Here is an 18,067-nt window from a genome sequence, read left to right as displayed (position 1 = left end):
CAGCAATAACATGGAGGTCAGTGCGAACAACCGGTAAGCGCTATGGGGGCCAAGGAGAATGTCACTTCTGGAAGCTCTGGTTTCTAAGCAGGCTTCAGAGGAGGATTTCATGTAAATTGAGTTGTGTTCCTATGGTACTGACAGCAGAAAAAATCAAAGTGATCGCGCTTTTCTTATCTAGGTATGCCTGCTTGGAAATGTATTTGGTTATTGACAGGGTCACTTTAAAATCCACACCTCCATGAAAGCCTTTGATCAAAGATTTTTCAAAGACCTGCAAAGTAGCCCAAGCAATTAATCCCTGTCAGTAACTATGAAGAAATATGTGAAGAAATAGAGAAAAAACTATTTAAAGGCGGAATCTGATACTTTAGAGCTTATAAACTACTGAAAATCCAGTGACCTATGTCAGTCACACAATAAAGACTTCCAGTTTATCTAACAGTTACCAAAGGTGCATTTAGGTTATATTCACCAATTTATCAGAATATATAACAGTGGCATTGTAAAATCATCTTTTTCATTAATACTTTTATGTTTTAGTTTTCTAGTCAACAAAAAAGGGAATCAATTACCATATCATGAAAACCAACATAATCTTGAAAAAACGAATCTGAATTTCTGTTCCCAGACGTCTTTCATTTTCAGTATAGATTCCTTGTCTTCCTTTTAATAATGTGGCAACTAACAACACACAATACAATTTTATTAATATGATTATTATGCATTAGTTATAAAGTGTCAACATATTACACAGCACTCTATATTAAACATTGAGAGGGTAAATGAGGACGGCATCTCTAGAGAAATCTTGAATGGATGTGATAAGGTTATGAGTGAAAACTGTAATACTGAAGGGCATTAGAAGATTGGAGAGTTTGGTTTAAGGTATTTATGAGGTTAGAAATATAGGTGGGGACAAAGGCATTAAGAGCGTTGATGGAATACCATAATTAATCAATTCAATTCAATCTAATTATTAGATTTATAGAAAACCAATAAAGAAACAAAAAAGGTAGCAAACAAGTAATGGTGAGAGGCATAGATACGTCTTCTTTATGCATCTGTGGTAGTCTTGTTATTGGAATTCCAGATATAGGAATTTTGATTGAGTCAAAACAAGAGTTTATAATGGTGTGGGCTACAAATTTAGTGGAAGCTTGTAAAATGAAATATGTCTTAGGCCACGTACACACGTTTTTTGGGTTCTAAAAAATGACGTTTTTTTTAAAGTCATTAAAAACGATCGTGTGTGGGCTTTTTCCGGGCTGTAAAAAATGGGCAAATTTTTTTTCGAACATGCTCTATTTTTTCAAGACGTTTTTAACGTTGTCGTTTTTAAGGTTGTAAAAAATGGTCGCGTGTGGGCTTTAACAACGTGAAAAATCCGCACATGCTCAGAAGCAAGTTATGAGTTGGGAGCGCTCATTCTGGTAAAACTACCGTTCATAATGGAGTAAGCACATTCATCACACTGAAACAGACAGAAAATTGCGAACCGTCTTTTACTAACACAAAATCAGCTAAAGCAGCCCAAAGGGTGGCGTCATCCGAATGGAACTTCTCTTTTATAGTGCCGTCGTACGTGTTGTACGTCACCGCACTTTGCTAGAGCATTTTTTTTTTCACGATCGTGTGTAGGCAAGGCCGTTTTAATGATCGGGTTGAAAAAAACTTAATTTTTTTTAGAACCCGAAAAACGGTCGTGTGTACGCGGCATTAGATGTTATGAAAAAGGAAGTGGCAAGGCTTATTTTATAGTCTGCACATCTAGCTTTTGTCTGATGAAAAAGAATCGGCTGTCGAAAGAACTGTACTGACGATCTGAAAACTGGCTTGTCGTACAAATTTTTTAATCCGATTTTTGTATCGTGTGTACGGGCCTTATGGCAAAAAGCTTGTGGGGCAAGAAGAATGACTGCACTATTTACAATGAAGCCCTACCCAGTGGTCAATTAAGGATTGTGGCTGCCACATGTGCCCAGGCCTTTGAGTAGGCCACCCACGCTGTTGGTGTCTCCTTTCTCTCCATTGGACTGTGCAGAAGCAAGTGAGGAACCTGGAGAGGACTGCCATTGGCTGGTGCTGCAGCCAAAGCAGCACCCATCAAACTCAAAGACTTAAAGGGGCGGCTTGGGACTGCTGCTGTGACCTGTGCTGGGCTGCCTGTGGAAAGGACCCATGTGCCACATGTTGTATCCACTTAGAGGCAACTGCGGTCCAGGATAGACGGCAAGTGTGTTTTAGTGAGAGCCAGCAGCTTTAGCTGACCTTCGAGGAGAGGACAACCTGGAATTGTGGTGGGAGAGAGGAAGACCTTTAAAGGCTTTTGTAGCACTGCCAGGGACCCAGAAACTAACTGGGTCCCTGTGGGTTACTGTTGACCCTCTGGGATTACCTTAAACCAATTATTTTTTTTCCTGGCCAGAGGATAGGTATGCCAATCTCTTATGCCGCGTACACACCATCACTTTATGTGATGAAAAAAAATGACGTTTTTAAAAACGTCACTTTAATTGACTGTGTGTGGGGGAAAACGTCGTTTTATGTCTTGTAAAAAACGACCAAAAAAAATTGAAGCATGCTTTAATTTTATGTGTCGTTTTTCAAAAGTGCACTTTTTACTTCACAGAAATTGACCGTGTGTAGCAAAAAACGTCGTTTTCTAAGACGTTTTTTCATCCACGCATGCCCAGAAGCTACTTATGAAGCAAGCTTCAATGGTAAAACGTGGTGGAACGTAACCTCACTTTGCAAGAACATTGTGAGAAAAACGATGGTGTGTATGCAACTTCGTCTTTGAAAATTGAAGTTTCAAAAACGTCATTTTTTACTTCACAGAAACTGTCGTTTTTTTTCATCACATAAAGTGATGGTGTGTATGCGGCATAAGTCTTACAAGGACTTTTATTAAAGTTTATTGAAACTCTGAAAGTGTGCTTCTTAATCCTGGGTCATTTCTGAGCAGGTCATTGTTGGAACAGAGCAGAAGAATCCAATTAGCACAGTGGCTCATTTGGGGGGTGAGCACCACAACAGTTACAATAATGTCAGAGAGTACTTTGGATGGTAAGGAAGGTATGGTGAATATTTTAGTTCTATCTCGGTCAAGATTTTGGTAACTGTCAAGCCCTGTACACACGATCAGTCCATCCGATGAGACCGGTCCAAAGACTGAGGGCTCTTTGACACGGGCGGAGTTTTTTTAGGCGGACCTGAACGGGCGCTCCGTGCTCCTCTATGGAGCCACGGATGTCAGCGATGACATGCCCGCTGACATCTGACCCGCTCCGATCCGCCAAAGTGTGACGGAGGAAAAACCTACTTTTCCATCCGTCTGACAGACGGTCCGTGTTCATCCGATCCCCCCATAGGGGAGAGTGAAGAAAAGAGCGATGGCTCAGCGGGGATCAACGGAGCGATCCCCGCTGAGCAAGCGGAGGTTCACGGGGCGGATCATTACTGATCCGCCCCGTGTGAAAGGGGCCTAAAGCTAGGTACACACATATCAGTGTGTAGCCCTATCTGTTCAACAGAAGCCTATCATTAAGCCAGTTTCTGATAAACAGATCTGCTGGAAAACTATCATACAATCCAATAGCATTCAGGCCAATGGCTGAAGTGATAATCAGTGTATTCTAACAGGGGAAGTCCCCGCTATCAGACCCCATACAGACTAAAAGATTTTCTGCAGAATTTTTTTCTTTCAATTTACCAAAACCATATAATATGAGGTCAAACCTTAAGAGTTTACATTTGTATGCAATCAGGCAGGCCCTTGCACTATATGGTTTTGGTAAATCTGAAGACAAAAATCTGCAGACAATCGAATAGTCTGTATGGGGTCTTAGAGTACAATAGCGCAGCGGGGGAGATTCCCGTATCCACATCGCTTGTTGAACTGAAACAAAAAACTCACAGCATGCATCCAGCTGAAGTCTTAGGCCCCATACACACGAGAGGATTTATCCGCAGATACGGTCCAGCGGACCGTATCCGCGGATAAATCCTCTCGAGGATTTCAGCAGATTTCTATGCGATGGCGTGTACACACCATCGCATTGAAATCCGTGCTGAAATCCTCTGGCGATGACGTGTCGCGCCGTCGCCGCTATTATGACGCGGCGACGGGCGCGACGCTGTCATATAAGGAATTCCACGCATGCGTCAAATCATTACGACGCGTACGGGGAATCCCTTTGGACGGATGGATCCGGTGAGTCTGTACAGACGAGCGGATCCATCCGTGGGATCCGATTCCAGCAGATAGATATTATGTGCATGTCGACAAATATTTATCTGCTGGAATTCGGAAATATCCGCGGATAAATATCCGCCGGAGTGTACACACCATAGAATCTATCCGCAGAAACCCATTCGATGGGATTTATCTGCGGATAGATTCTATAGTGTGTACGGGGCCTTAGGCCTCGTACACACGACCGAGTTTCTCGGCAAAAAACAGCAAGAAACTTGCTGGGAGATATTTTTTTGCAGAGGAAACCGGTCCTGTGTACATTTTCGTCGAGGAAACTGTCGAGAAACTCGACGAGCCAAAAAGAGAGCATGTTCTCTATTTCCTTGACGGGAATGGAGAAAATTGGCTTTTTGAGTTCCTTGACAGCCTAACAAGGAACTCGACGAGCAAAACTATGTGTTTCGCCCGTCGAGTTCCTCGGTCGTGTGTACGAGGCTTGAAAGTGGTACTAAACCCAGGACCCTGCATTCACTATATCTGGTCTCCTACAGTACACAGAACATGGAAATACAATTATTTTAGTAAATATAAACTGCTAAATACCTTTTCTCGTCAGCAGTTATAGCAGTCTTGTGACTTCTATCAGTGTCCGGTCGAGCACTGGTTAAAGCTTGAAGGAGGAGTTTTCATTCTCCTCTGACTGTCCTATAAGGCTACACAAGCCCTGACCCTCTGTCTTGACAGTGCTGATTGGCCCTGGGCTGATTGTATGCACACTCCAAAAAAAAAACTCACTAGCATTACACATAAAACTGAGAATGTGCAGAGTGCCCCATGGTACAGCCTTTTTACACAGTGCAAAGGATTAACCCCTTAGGTTCCACATTGAGTATAACAGGTACAGTATGCTTTATTGCATATACAGATTGATTTTACTGTTGTGGGATTAGTAACACTTCCAATGATAGTGTGGCAAAAAAAAAAGAGAAACCAATGAGATCTGGAGCTCATTCACACCATGTCCAGTTATTGGCATTTTTCTGCAGTGGATAAACGCAGGTCACTAAGGGGTAATAATAAACAAGCTACAACACCAAGGTAAGGATACATATTAGGATCAGGATACATATTTTCTAAAAAGTGACAGCTGTTTTCAGCTGAATTCAATGAGATTTGCAAATAATAGCTGTAGCTATAAAAGATCATTATCCTTGTGGTAAAGTGTTACTAAATCCAAAACAGTAAGATCAGTCTGTATATGCAGTAAAGCATGCTTGTTATACTTGCTGTGGAACGTAAGTCGTTAATCATCCACATTGTGTAAAAATTCTGTTTGATCCGGTCTTCTCTTAACCTTCCCTTCTTTCACAGTCCCCAATCTATCTATCAATCTATCTCCTAAGTCATAAGACTGCTATATACTACCATACCTCCCAACATTTCGAGATGGGAATGAGGGACACCTACTAGCAAACCTATACCTATAAGACACGCCCTCTGCCACACCCCTTTAAAGGAGAATTAATTTAAAAAAAGGTTAATTAAATCCACAAGGGCTTTTCTTTTACTACTATTATTCTTTTATATTGAATTATTTTTTATTTTTTTTACAAATTTCATCAATTTGGATGAAAGGTTTAGCACTGGGAAACACTTTTTGATAGATAAAAAGTGCATTTTATATACAACTATATGGATCAGACCAAAATTAGGGACAAATGAGGAGGAAAGAGGGACAGATGGACATTGTTCCAAATTGAGGACAGTCGAAATCAGGGACAGTTCTGCTCATGAGAAAAGGTATTTGAATGAGTGAGAAACTTATATAGCGCTGCACATGCAAACTGAATCGCCTCTGGGCGTTATTTAGCAGTTTATATTTACTAAAATAATTGTATTTCGATGTTCTGTGTACTGTGGGAGACCAGATATAGTGAATGCAGGCTCCTGGGTTTAGTAACACTTTAAAGCTTTGAGTCTATATTACATATAATGTATGTGAAAATGTGTTACATTTAACCACAACCTAAGACTACACTCACCTTTCATTGTGGACACCCATGACTGTGACAGTGCAGCATGAGTCCTCAAAGCAAAAGGGCCAGAAAGTTCTTCGTCCTTTTCTGGCAGTAACAACCTTGTTAGGAGTAGTCAGTAGTGTGCTATTTACTGGAAAGTCAGAAGGGGCTAGTTCGGTGAGTATGGAGGGCGAGTGAAGGAAAGGAGTATGGGAAGAGACTATGATTTTTATCACAAAGAATTCTAGCAATGAGCATATTTTTAAGAGAGATTAATGGGAGCATGAAGAAGAGATGAGTGACAATGTAGAAGGTTAACTTCCTGGGCGGTGTTCCCGAGTCTGACTCGGGGTGAGATTTTTGGGCTAGGATCGGTAACCCCGAGTCAGACTCGGGCTCGCCTCGCTGGATGTACAGGGAGTTTTACTTACCTTGTCCCTGGATCCAGCGATGCCACCGCGCTGTGTGAGCGAGCAGGACCTCCCTCGATTCACACAGTGCCTCCGTGTGACGCCGATCTCCGTTCCCTGCGACGTTACGACGCACGGGGACGGAGAACGGCGCCAAATTCAAAAAAGTAAACAAACACTATACATACAGTATACTGTAATCTTATAGATTACAGTACTGTATGTAAAAAAAAACACACCCCCCTTGTCCCTAGTGGTCTGTCCTGTGTAATGCATGTCATTTTATATAATAAAAACGTTTCTTTCTCCCTGCAAACTGTAGATTGTCCATAGCAACCAAAAGTGTCCCTTTATGTCAAAAATGGCTTTAGAGCAGCTAGAAAACAGCGATAATAAATTATAATCACTTGCAGAATTGTGCGATAGCGATTTGTGGGGAAATTCGTCATAAAAAAAAAAAATAATGACAGCAACAATTCTGCAACTGAGCAAATTTCAGTGATTTTGATTTGATTACATTATTGAATAATTTTTATTATAATTATATTATTATTTGTTATAATTATTTATAATTATTTATTATATTATAATTTATAATTTTGTTTTTAAAAAAATGTCATACCCGGGATGCCTATTAGAAGCTTGTTTGGTCAGATTTAAGTGAGTTATTTCTAAAAATGACAGACCTACAATATAAAACGCCAAATTTCCTTGCAAATAATGGTACCGCTTTCAGCATGTTTTTTCTGAAAGAATCATACCGCCAGGGAGGTTAAGGGCAAAAGTGAGTGTGAAAGCTCTGTTTTTGAGATTAGTAATGTTACAGACTTTGGAGAAGAAAAGGTCAAGGGTCTTCTAAAGGATGTTTGGGACAGGCCTTAATGATCATACTTTGTGCTCTTACCTGCTGAGACAGTCCTTTTGAAAAGGATCGGATTAACTACCATTACAAGCAGGAGAGGGGCGTAGGTAGTGATATAATGAGGAATGGCATGCTCCAAACCTTCCTCACAGCTGGAAAACAAAATCAAACCACATTCTTTCTCCATTACATTTGTAAAGAATAATCTTCTGATAACAAAAAACAGATAAAAGATAAAAAGTAGTAGCGGAGTAGAAACAGCTATTCTATAGGTAGAAAGGGTGTTTCATTTCTTAACAGTAGGCACAACTGCAAGCTTAAAGTGGAGCTCTGCAAAATGTTTTATTTGTTTAGTTTGTGTAGTGGAGGCAAGAGTTAGAACCTCTGTTAGGTTTCCAAATTGCTCTGTCTATTGAGGTTCAAAGTTTTCCTGATAGTGTTCAAAACTAAAAAACAAATTTGGGGCTGATACTCTACCCTCATGCCGCGTACACACGACCATTTTTCATGACGTGAAAAATGCAATTTTTTAAATTGGTCAATTGGTCATTAAAGACTATCGTGTGTAGGCTCCAGAGCATTTTTTGCGACGTGAAAAATGGGCATTGAAAATTTAGAACATGCTCTAATTTTTCTCGTCGTTTTTCACGTCGTCATTTTTCACGTCGTGAAAAACGGTCGTGTGTAGGCTTTAACGACGGTAAAAAAACGTGCATGCTCAGAAGCAAGTTATGAGACGCGAGCGCTCGTTCCGGTAAAACTAGCGTTTGTAATGGAGATAGCACATTCGTCACGCTGTAACAGACTGAAAAGCACGAAGACTGAAAAGCGCGAATCGTCGTCTCTCACCAATCTTTTACTAACACGAAATTAGCAAAAGCAGCCCAAAGGGTGGCATCATTCACATGGAACTTCCCCTTCCCCCGTTGTACGTGTTGTACGTCACTGCGCTTTGCTCGAGCATTTTTTTTCACGATCGTGTGTATGCAAGGCAGGCTTGACAAGAATCACGTCGAGAAAAACTTTGTTTTTTCCATGACTTTAAAAACGGTCGTGTGTACGCGGCATCACGCCTTGCAATCTACTATTTGCTCATGTTTGGTCTTTTAAATATACCATTGAAAGTGTATTGTTATATTCGATAAGTGCAAGAAAAAAATACCTGCTGGTCTTGCCATAAATCTTTTGAGCTGATAAGTTGCGCTATGCCTCTGCTTCAACCTTATTAGTTAGCACTGTTGCCAGTTCTCTCTGTTGACTACAGAACATTTATATCCAATCAAATAGGCCCTTGTACTATACAATTTTTGGCAGATCGAAAGGTGGTGTATGGTGAGCATAAAGGCACATACATACAGCTCAAATTTCAGAGGATTCCTGCAGCAATCGAAATTTAAGCTGTGAGTGGCCTGGCAATCCCCACCTGGCTCAGCAAAAGTCAATTTACATATATTACAAGCCCAATATTTAGGCTTTTCCAGCTAGATGCAGTACCTTCAATTATTTAATCATATTATTTATTTATTTTCACATTTGCACATGTGCACTTTGTTTTGTTGGGGGTAGCGCGGATTGCCCATGCTACACTGCACTTCCTGTTTGCGAGTTTATTCTGCTCTCTCCAGCCGATATCCTGCCCCGTTGTGTACATGCAGATATCCTTATCATCACTACCATCCTTTCCTCCACTATGCTTCCACTGAATCCCACCAATCTGCAACCACTTGTTACCGACCATTGGCTTGTTTACTGACTGTGTTTCTGCTTGATCCCCTCATGCAGCTAAATTCTCAATAAATACTACAGAATAACACATGCAAAATAGAAAAACTTACTTAGAAACTGAAGGGTAATAGAGCATAGCAACTCCTTCTATACACAGCAGAACTGCCAGACCCCAAGTCATTATATGATAAAGGACAATTGTGCTGCAATGCAAACATAAAAGTAAAATGTACTTTATTTTAAAGCAAATTATTATTTTATACTCGTTTCCATTTTAAAATAATATAATGTTTAAAAGTTATTCTTTAATGTCACATTTGTTGACCAGATGTTATATATCTATATATATTTAAACTTGTAAAAGCTTACTTAATGTTGTAAAGGAAAAAAAAACTTTGTTGCTGAAATTACTATTTACAGGGTATAGAGACATAATAATTAACTGATTCCTTTTAAAATTGATTAAAAATAGATACAAATCAATCATATAATGTACCTCTAGTTTCGTTTTTGCATCTCTTTTTGCTTTTGCATCTAGTTTCGTTTTTGCTTGTTATCCTGCCTGTGTGTTATACAGAGCCATAGAGCAGTGATGGTTTGGAAAATGAAACTAGAATCTCCCAGTATTGTGGTCATCAGGAAACAGACAACCAGGAAGTGTCCAGAATAGTGAAGAATTACAGCAACATCAGAGCAAAAACGAACAATGAGAACATGAAACCAGGACTGCAGTAAGGTAAAGGAAGCTATTTAGCTAAAAAAAAAATTCCTTTAGTGACCCTTTAACGTTTATGTTAAAGAGAGAACTATGTAGGCTACAATTGCTGACCACTCCTTTAAGCCGAGTATACACATTCAGTTTTTTTTTTTTTCATTCAACCAGTGAGAAAAACTGACAGATTTCCTCATCAACACAAATGATTTGTGATGCAGAGATCTCTCCTCCTGAGATTTTGTATTCTGACAGGAGGGACTCCCCTCCCTTCAGGTATATCTACTTTAGAATGTCTCCCATACTAATGCTTTGGCTCTGATACATACTGCTAAAAGGTCCAGAATAAGTATAGTGATAAGGAACTGTCACTTTTCTTACACGTGTATACTTGTTCCAGGTCTTTGACTCAAAAGTAATGAAGTCAACCAACTAACATTTTTATAAGATCCTCAATGGCAACCACAGATTCGGCCTCATAACTGCTTTACTTTAAAGACTTCCTGTAGTGAAATAAAATCAGGGGCTGCCATAGTTGGCCTCCTTCAAAGTATGCTAGATGTCAGTCTGTCTCCATCATCAATATTTCTGGTAAGAGGCCCGGAAAGTTGTGAAGCCTAGAACAGTTATATAAATACTCAACTAGCATCCACAGGGTCACTTGTGGATACTGTGGGCTTTTAAGTGGTGCCCTAGGGCACACTATTGTGTGTTTTGCATTTACAGGTGCATTGTGATGAAATTGTGTATCTTTATTCTAATGATTCACAGGTCAATATACTCAAAATGCAGCAAACAAAACATTTTCACAATGCTGTGTAGCATTTTATTGAGAACGTGTCATCTAGAAAAATTGGATTTTTGATTTACAGTAAAATCCTGTACTTGAAGTTCCTTTACAGAACACAGTAGAAGTATTCCTGGTTCATAGGGGCTATGCTGCTGAAGAGAACTGTACACATGCCATGGCAAATTTAATGTGGCATGTTGAGTTTGACAGGCATCACCACCTGTCAAACTCATCCAATTGAAGTTAATCACGCTGTGCCACAGCCATAAGCCAAACACTTAGCACACAGTTGTGACACTCTAATCACACAGAAAATTCTTATTTGGCCAAAAAACACCCAAAAAAAAACGTATTAAGGAGGCAGCATTATTGCTTTTTGATCACCTGGAAGACACTGCTTCACCACTCGTTTAAACTTAGACTGCCACACAAATAAACATAGCCTAAAAAAGCTGCCTGCAGAACCATAGGACCGAAGCTGACATCAACTGAGTTCTGATCATCCATCTGGTAAAACTTAACAAAAGAGTGAACAGAAGATCAAGTTGCAGTCTTTCAATGTCCAAACCTGAAAAGTCCAAGAAGTATTAACCAATATGGTGGATTTTGCGTCGACAGGAAAAGGGGAAACCTTGCCCTTGATTTCATAAACGAAAGATGAGCTGCTGAATACTCTAGAAATAGTGAAATAAGAAGCAGGCTGTCACTTATAGGAGGCATTGTCCTGGTTAAGGTGAAATGAAGAAATCACATTGGGAAGAAAATAACCATGGGCTTTAAAACCACCTTACCCTTAGAAGAAAGTGTTTTACATAAGTTAAGGCTGCCAACTTGCCGCATAGAAGTGATGGTGAAGAGAAAGCCAACCTTACGCAAAGGGGAAAACAAAGGAGTATTCCTAAGAGGTTCAAAATAGGGTTTCTGAATAATCGGAAGATCCTTGACTGTGATCCAATGTAGACACTGGAGAACTTCATGGGACTAAACTTTCTTGCCTTGCACAAGCAGACATACACCTTTCAAATGCAATGATAAACTTTGAGAAGAGTCGATTTCCTAGCCTTCAAGAGTGTAGGGATGAAAGAGTCCAATATGCCCCTGTTCCTCAGGATCTGGGCTTCATCAGACAGGCCATTAAAGCCAGAAATCAGAGAAGCAGGGTGGGAGTAGGCAAGGAAGGGGTTTTGAAGGAAGAAAGTTGTAGGTCAAGTTCAACTGATCCTACAGACTCACCAAAGCATCTACTGCAAAAGCTAGTGGATCCCTGACTTTGGGGATAACCTGTTCAGTTTGTTGTTTAACCTGGAAACCAGGAGGTCCAAATCCAGTGTCTTCCACTGCCACAGAGGTCTTGAAACAACTCCTGGTGAAGACTGAGATCACTCTCCGGAGTCCAGAAGTCGACAGCTGAGTAAGTGTGTAAGAGTGAGTGTGCTTAAAGCTTTGCCAGAATTTGATCCTCTTCTCCTTTGAGCCATGAGATGCTGGTTCCCACTGCTTTGGCTTTGTCTAACAGAATCTGAGTGAGATGACTTCATGGATGGGAAGTCCAGCATTAAAGCAACAACTGAAGTGTCCCGAGTCCCAGAAAACTTGTCAACGGGAAGACCTTGTACAGGGCCATATCTAAGATCAGATATTCCAAATGATGAGACAGTTTCAGCGCTGACTCCTGGAGGTTTAGGATTCATCTGAATCTCTGAAGTGTACACAGTCATTTGGACATTGCCAGACAGTACCTAAATCAACTGTTTTCTCACTAGCTTTTGTTTGCCAGTGTCCAAACTCCTAAAAGCAGCAGCATAACCTCTTTAAACCTGAATACTTCTCTTGTGTTTCATAAGGTACAATTAAGAAATACTACATTTCACGTGTGCATTGTACCTATGTTGAAAATAACGTGGCAGTGCCTCCACTCCAGCAATAATGAACTCTCATAGTTCTCTAAACATAAAAATCTCAATGACTTTCGGTTCTCATAGGGCCAGATCCTCAAAAGAGATACGGCGGCGTAACTGCTGTTACGCCGTCGTATCCCTGGTCCTAACTATGGAACTGATCCACAGACTCAGTTTCCCATAGTTAGGACGAAGATCCGACATGTGTAATTGAATTACACTGTCGGATCTTAAGGATGCAATTCTAGGCCGGCCGCTAGGTGGCGAGGCCATTGAGGCCGGCGTAGAATATGCAAATGACCAGTTACGGCGATCCACGAACGCTCCGACGGGCCCGACGCTCTAAATATACGTCGTTTACGTCGAGTTCCGCCGCGTAAAACTAGGGCTAAGCCCTAGTTGTCCTAAGCCATGTTAAGTATGGCCGTCGTTCCCGCGTCGAATTTTAAATTCTACGTCGTTTGCGTAAGACGTCCGTGAATGGCGCTGGACGCCATTTACGTTAACGTCTAAGCAAATGACGTCGGAGCGACGTCAGTTAGCGCAATGCACGTCGGGTAATTTACCCGACAGAGCATGCGCAGTACGTCCGGCGTGGGAGCGCACCTAATTTAAATGGGACTCGCCCATTTGAATAGGAACGCCTTGCGCCGGACGGATTTAAGTTACAGCGCCGCAAAATTCCAGGTAAGTGCTTTGTGGATCGGCACCTAACTTGGGAATTTTGCGGCGGAGTAACTTAAATCAGAAAAGTTACGTTGCGCCAAGGCTTTGTGGATAACCCCCTTAGTTACTATCTCAACTCAGAACATAAAAGACTATGTTGTTATATTAAACTTTTTTTATATATTCTTCTATTCTGACTCATGTGAATTGCAGATGAGCTTACTACTGCCTGAGGCTATTCAAAGATATCTCTGTAACATGTGAATAATGCGTGAATGAAGGCATGACCTCTCAAAAGAAATTATTGCTATGCTGAAACATTTTGTAAAACTGCACTATAGAAATGAGAGGACATTTTTCACTACTTATTTAGAGAAGAACCCCAAAATTACAAATTAGGATAAAACTAACACCAGTAACCTTGTACACACTATTGTAGTTTGGCACCCCACAACACTTTCTGAGGGCACTTGCATTGCACTGCACACTAACGTTAAATTAAATGTTAATTAAAATGAATGGACCTTTTTGCAAAACAGGTTAACGCACGTGCATTTAAGTCACAGCAGTGGACTAGGCAAGTGTGAACCTACCCTAATTATAGAGAAATCCACATGTGTATGACTAACTTTACAGTTCACTGGAGGGAATTAGGTTTGATCTTTAAATATCACAGCAGGAAATATGATGATGTTTAGTTGTCATTGTTCTATCCAGTTTCTAAATGAAATTAAGTTAAAAATGCAGGGGGGGGGGGGGGAATCCAACCCCATGGGTGATTTAGAAGTTGCAGTGGCATTTTTCTTTCTTTTAAAATCGGAACATACAGTATCTGTTACAAGTACAGCTGACAGTGTCATAGTTCAAACCCCTCTTGCATTTTCTTGACAGTTTGGTTTGTATGTAAATGCACAGTACAATATAAATGTAATTTTAGAAAGGAATTCATACTAAATTGCTAATGCTAAATAATACCATTATATGTACAGTATAAACCACAGATGATTATAAGAAGGCATATTTTTTATCATTTGTCTAGTAAACCTGGTAATATTATAGGCCATAGCATTATAATTCAAGTACCTAGTAATGCCCACATATACCTTCAGATGCCTTCTGGAGTGCCCCAGATGCCCTGAAATTCAGGACACTCATACCTAAATTTTTAGTACTTTGTGATAGTGTTCAGAGTTTATTTGTTTTACTAGCCAAATGAACAGTGTAGGAGGTGACAGACAAGTTTTTGTTGAAATTTGCATATCAGAGCACATGTAGCTTTTCAAAAGAAATCAAAGGCGTTATGGACACTTGCATGGTTCCATAAGGCATCTATGGGCTCGTCACCCTTTGACATGCTTTATGGTAACACACGTTGCCATGCATAGTAAAAACATATCCAAATCCACCGCACCTACACCTCTTAATGACCACATCCTTTTGTGCAAGCCCATTGAGGTGAAACGTGTTTGAAAGCGTGGTTTCTTGGGTGGAGACTATGGGGTTGATTTATTAAAACTTGAGAGTGCAAAATCTGGTGCAGCTTCTAAATTCAGCTTGTTCAATTAAGCTTTGACAGAAAAAAAACCTGGAACCTAATTGTTTTTTATGCATAGCTGCACCAGATTTTGGACTCTCCAGTTTTAGTACATCAAACCCTATATGTATGCAGCTCCCTTATCATCAACAGAATAAAATATCAATAACAAGGTAATTACAGAGCTCTAATGTTCATTTTCTTATGTTTGCATGTTGCCATGAATTTAAATGTGTATTGGCCTGAAGTGCTGAAAGATCCTATTTAAAATATGTGGAATGAGATGAAAATGCAGAATGTAGGAGTACAGGATGTTTCTCTCAGGGGCAGATCCAGGGGGGGGGGGGGCAACAGGGAAATTGCCACCCCCGAGAAATAAGCTAATTTCTAGCTGCGGAATTTGCAAGCGCTGGCGAGTCGGAGCAGACGGCTCCATGAGTCCGCGTGCGAGTGACAGAGCGGACAGGTGACAGTGTGGGCTGCTGGGTGCCTCCGTGTGTGGGCGGGTGGCTCGGCGGTGAGTCAGAGTCAGAGAGTGGGTGGTCAGCTGGTTGACTCTGTGGGTGAGCAGACGGCTGGCCAACCAACAAGCCGGCGGCTAGGGGAGCAGAGAGATGACATCCCGCCCTGCGTCCGCCCTCACTGTGCAGGTAGCAGAGATTACATCATCTCTCTGCTGCCTGACTCTGACAAGCAAAACACCACCTTAGCACGTGACAATCCGCAAGCTGTGGCAGGTGAGGTGACAAGTGACAATCCACAACATGTGGCAGGTGATGTGGCAAGTGACAATACGCAACTTGTGGCAGGTGACATGGCAAGTGACAATCCGCAACGTGTGGCAGGCGACGTGGCAAGTGACAATTCACAACGTATGGCAGGTGACGTGGCAAGTGACAATTCACAACGTATGGCAGGTGACGTGGCAAGTGACACACTCGGGGCTCCCACTGATTCTGCATTATGTTGAGTTGAACCATTTCATTTATATTACAATGTAATAATATAAATAATGCTCTTCGATCATCATGGTACCATAACAACCATAGTGCCGTGATCATTGAGGCGTTAACACCAGTCATTTCCCTAATAAATTGCCCCCCAAAAAGAATATTTTCTGGTAGTGCCCCTCCCGAGACTAGACTCTGGATCCGCCCCTGGTTTCTCTATGCATGTTCCCTTTGTACTCTGGCAAATAATGCTGCAAAATGTAAGAAAGTACAAATGGCATGAGTAAGCCCTAAACGTATATATGTAGATGTGGAAATTGTGGTGATACTGCGCTGTCAAATAAACAAACGAAAACAAATGCTGCAACTTTAAATGTGAGAGACACACAAAAAGGTAGATGCTACTAAGTATAGTAATACAATGGTACTAACTGGTTTACTGGTGATAATTTCCCCAGAGTGACTTACTAAACAAACTACAAAACAGAAACATGATTTATTCAATTCATAAAGAATTAAGTCATTTTCTTTTGTTTACCCAGTGAAATTAGATGTGATTGATTTCTCTACGGATGTCTGGAATCACTCATAGATACATTATATATCATATATACATAGATACTTAAAAGTTAAACCTTCATGAATATCAAGTGTTGGCTACAATATTCCATCTGCTATGGAGCACTAAAAATACTCTTTATATAAATGCAAGTTTTTTGTACTGTTCGCTGAAGATTACAAAATCATTCCTTGGCATTCCATGAAATTTGGAAATGATGTGAAAATTTCACTTGACATTATCTGAACACTTTATCCACATTCCATTATTTTTCCGTAAATGGAACGCATTAAAAAAAATACTTTTACAGACTCCAATAGTGCATTTTTACAATTTTAATGTGACACATATAAAAGTCAAACACATCTTGGTCTCTGGTTAAGAGATGAAAGAACAAATCTCTTTATAAGAGAGCAGAACCAAAGTCTTTGAAACCATAAAAAAGAAAAAAAAACACCCCAGGATGTTAAAAAAATGGGGCATGCTCGTGATGATAGAAAAAATACATTTTATGTTGACTTGCCTGATCGAAAAGAAAGGGTAATGCTGCCATCCTGGCATTCCTTTTGCATAAGCTTTTTCAATCCCTGCCAATCAATCATGTACTAGCCTAGAGAGCATGCACCTCTAAACAGATGGCATGGATACATTAGTTCTTTCCTTATATAACTCCATATTTAACAATCATGGTAAAACGATAACTTTTTTTAAATAATTATTTTCTTGACTATACTAAGGAAGTTAGAGTTTGAAGCTTACCCATACATTTTTTGCGCACAAGTGTGAAGGAGTCCTTTGTGCCCTTTCATGTGGTAGCACTGATGCTTTGTGATTGACCCAGTGTTGTCACATGGGGCAAAGAGACAGTCAGCCCTGTGTAAACTCAGATCAGCTGATACAGGGCTGCATTCTTCACTTCTGAGGGCTGAAAGGTATAGTGGGGGAGTGATAGTAAGGTAGGTATGCACTGCTGGGAAGAAGGGGACTTTGAAGCAAACTAGTTATCTATCATCTGGCCAGGGCAAGCACAGGTTTGCTGTAAACTGCAGTATTATTATTCAAGTTTATACCCCCTGTGACGGGAAGGCCCATGGAACCCAGAATCCCTTGGAGAGGTTGGGAAGCCCTTGTTTCAGCTCCCTATGCACCTCTTATGTCTAAGTCACCCTGTGCCATCTTGGCACAGGGTGACTGAGGAAATATATCTTGGATTACTTAAAATGGGACAGTGGTTATTATCCACAATATCTCCCAGGATATATGTAAAGACTATTCTTGGTTTGTTTGATTCTGAACTCAACATGTTAGTTGAGAGAGCTGATCAGATTGGCCTCTGTACAATGTAGGAGACGGGCCGACTCCTGCTGGAGCTCCTGCTATTGTGTGAAGGTGTCCTGTGTTTTTTTATGATAATGTGTATTGCAGTTAGGGAGCTAGGAGACAGCCAGGCTAAGGCTGTCTAAAGGATTAGATAATTAGCTCATGTTAATTAGGTTTCTGGTTACAAGTGTAACCTCCACTGTATATAAATCTTGTATTTTGGTTCTGATAAACAGTGCAAGTTCAGCAACAAAACAAGTATCGTCTCGTTTCGTGCTTGTGAGCGGTTGGAATATCTGATATCTATATTTCTAGACTGTAAGCTCTAACAAGCAGGGCCCTCTGATCCTTCCTGTATTGAATTGTATTGTAACTGTACTGTCTTCCCTGATGTTGTGAAGCACTGTGCAAACTGTTGGCGCTAT

General features: G+C 40.6%; 1 protein-coding gene across 1 annotated transcript in view; it reads right to left on the bottom strand.

Annotated features, from left to right (window-relative positions):
- GPR143 (G protein-coupled receptor 143) overlaps positions 1–18,067 on the bottom strand; it is a 66,572-nt gene that overhangs the window by 29,812 nt on the left and 18,693 nt on the right. The window contains exons 4-6 of the mRNA XM_040338143.1: positions 9,324–9,416; positions 7,531–7,640; positions 576–684 (exon numbers count right to left, since the gene is read on the bottom strand). Of these exons, the coding sequence (XP_040194077.1) occupies positions 576–684; positions 7,531–7,640; positions 9,324–9,416 (312 nt within the window). The remainder of the gene's footprint in view (positions 1–575; positions 685–7,530; positions 7,641–9,323; positions 9,417–18,067) is intronic.

This window comes from Rana temporaria, chromosome 2 (assembly GCF_905171775.1).
Source record: "Rana temporaria chromosome 2, aRanTem1.1, whole genome shotgun sequence".
In the NCBI taxonomy this organism is placed as follows: domain Eukaryota; kingdom Metazoa; phylum Chordata; class Amphibia; order Anura; family Ranidae; genus Rana; species Rana temporaria.
This window is presented reverse-complemented; position numbering and strand designations above follow the sequence as displayed.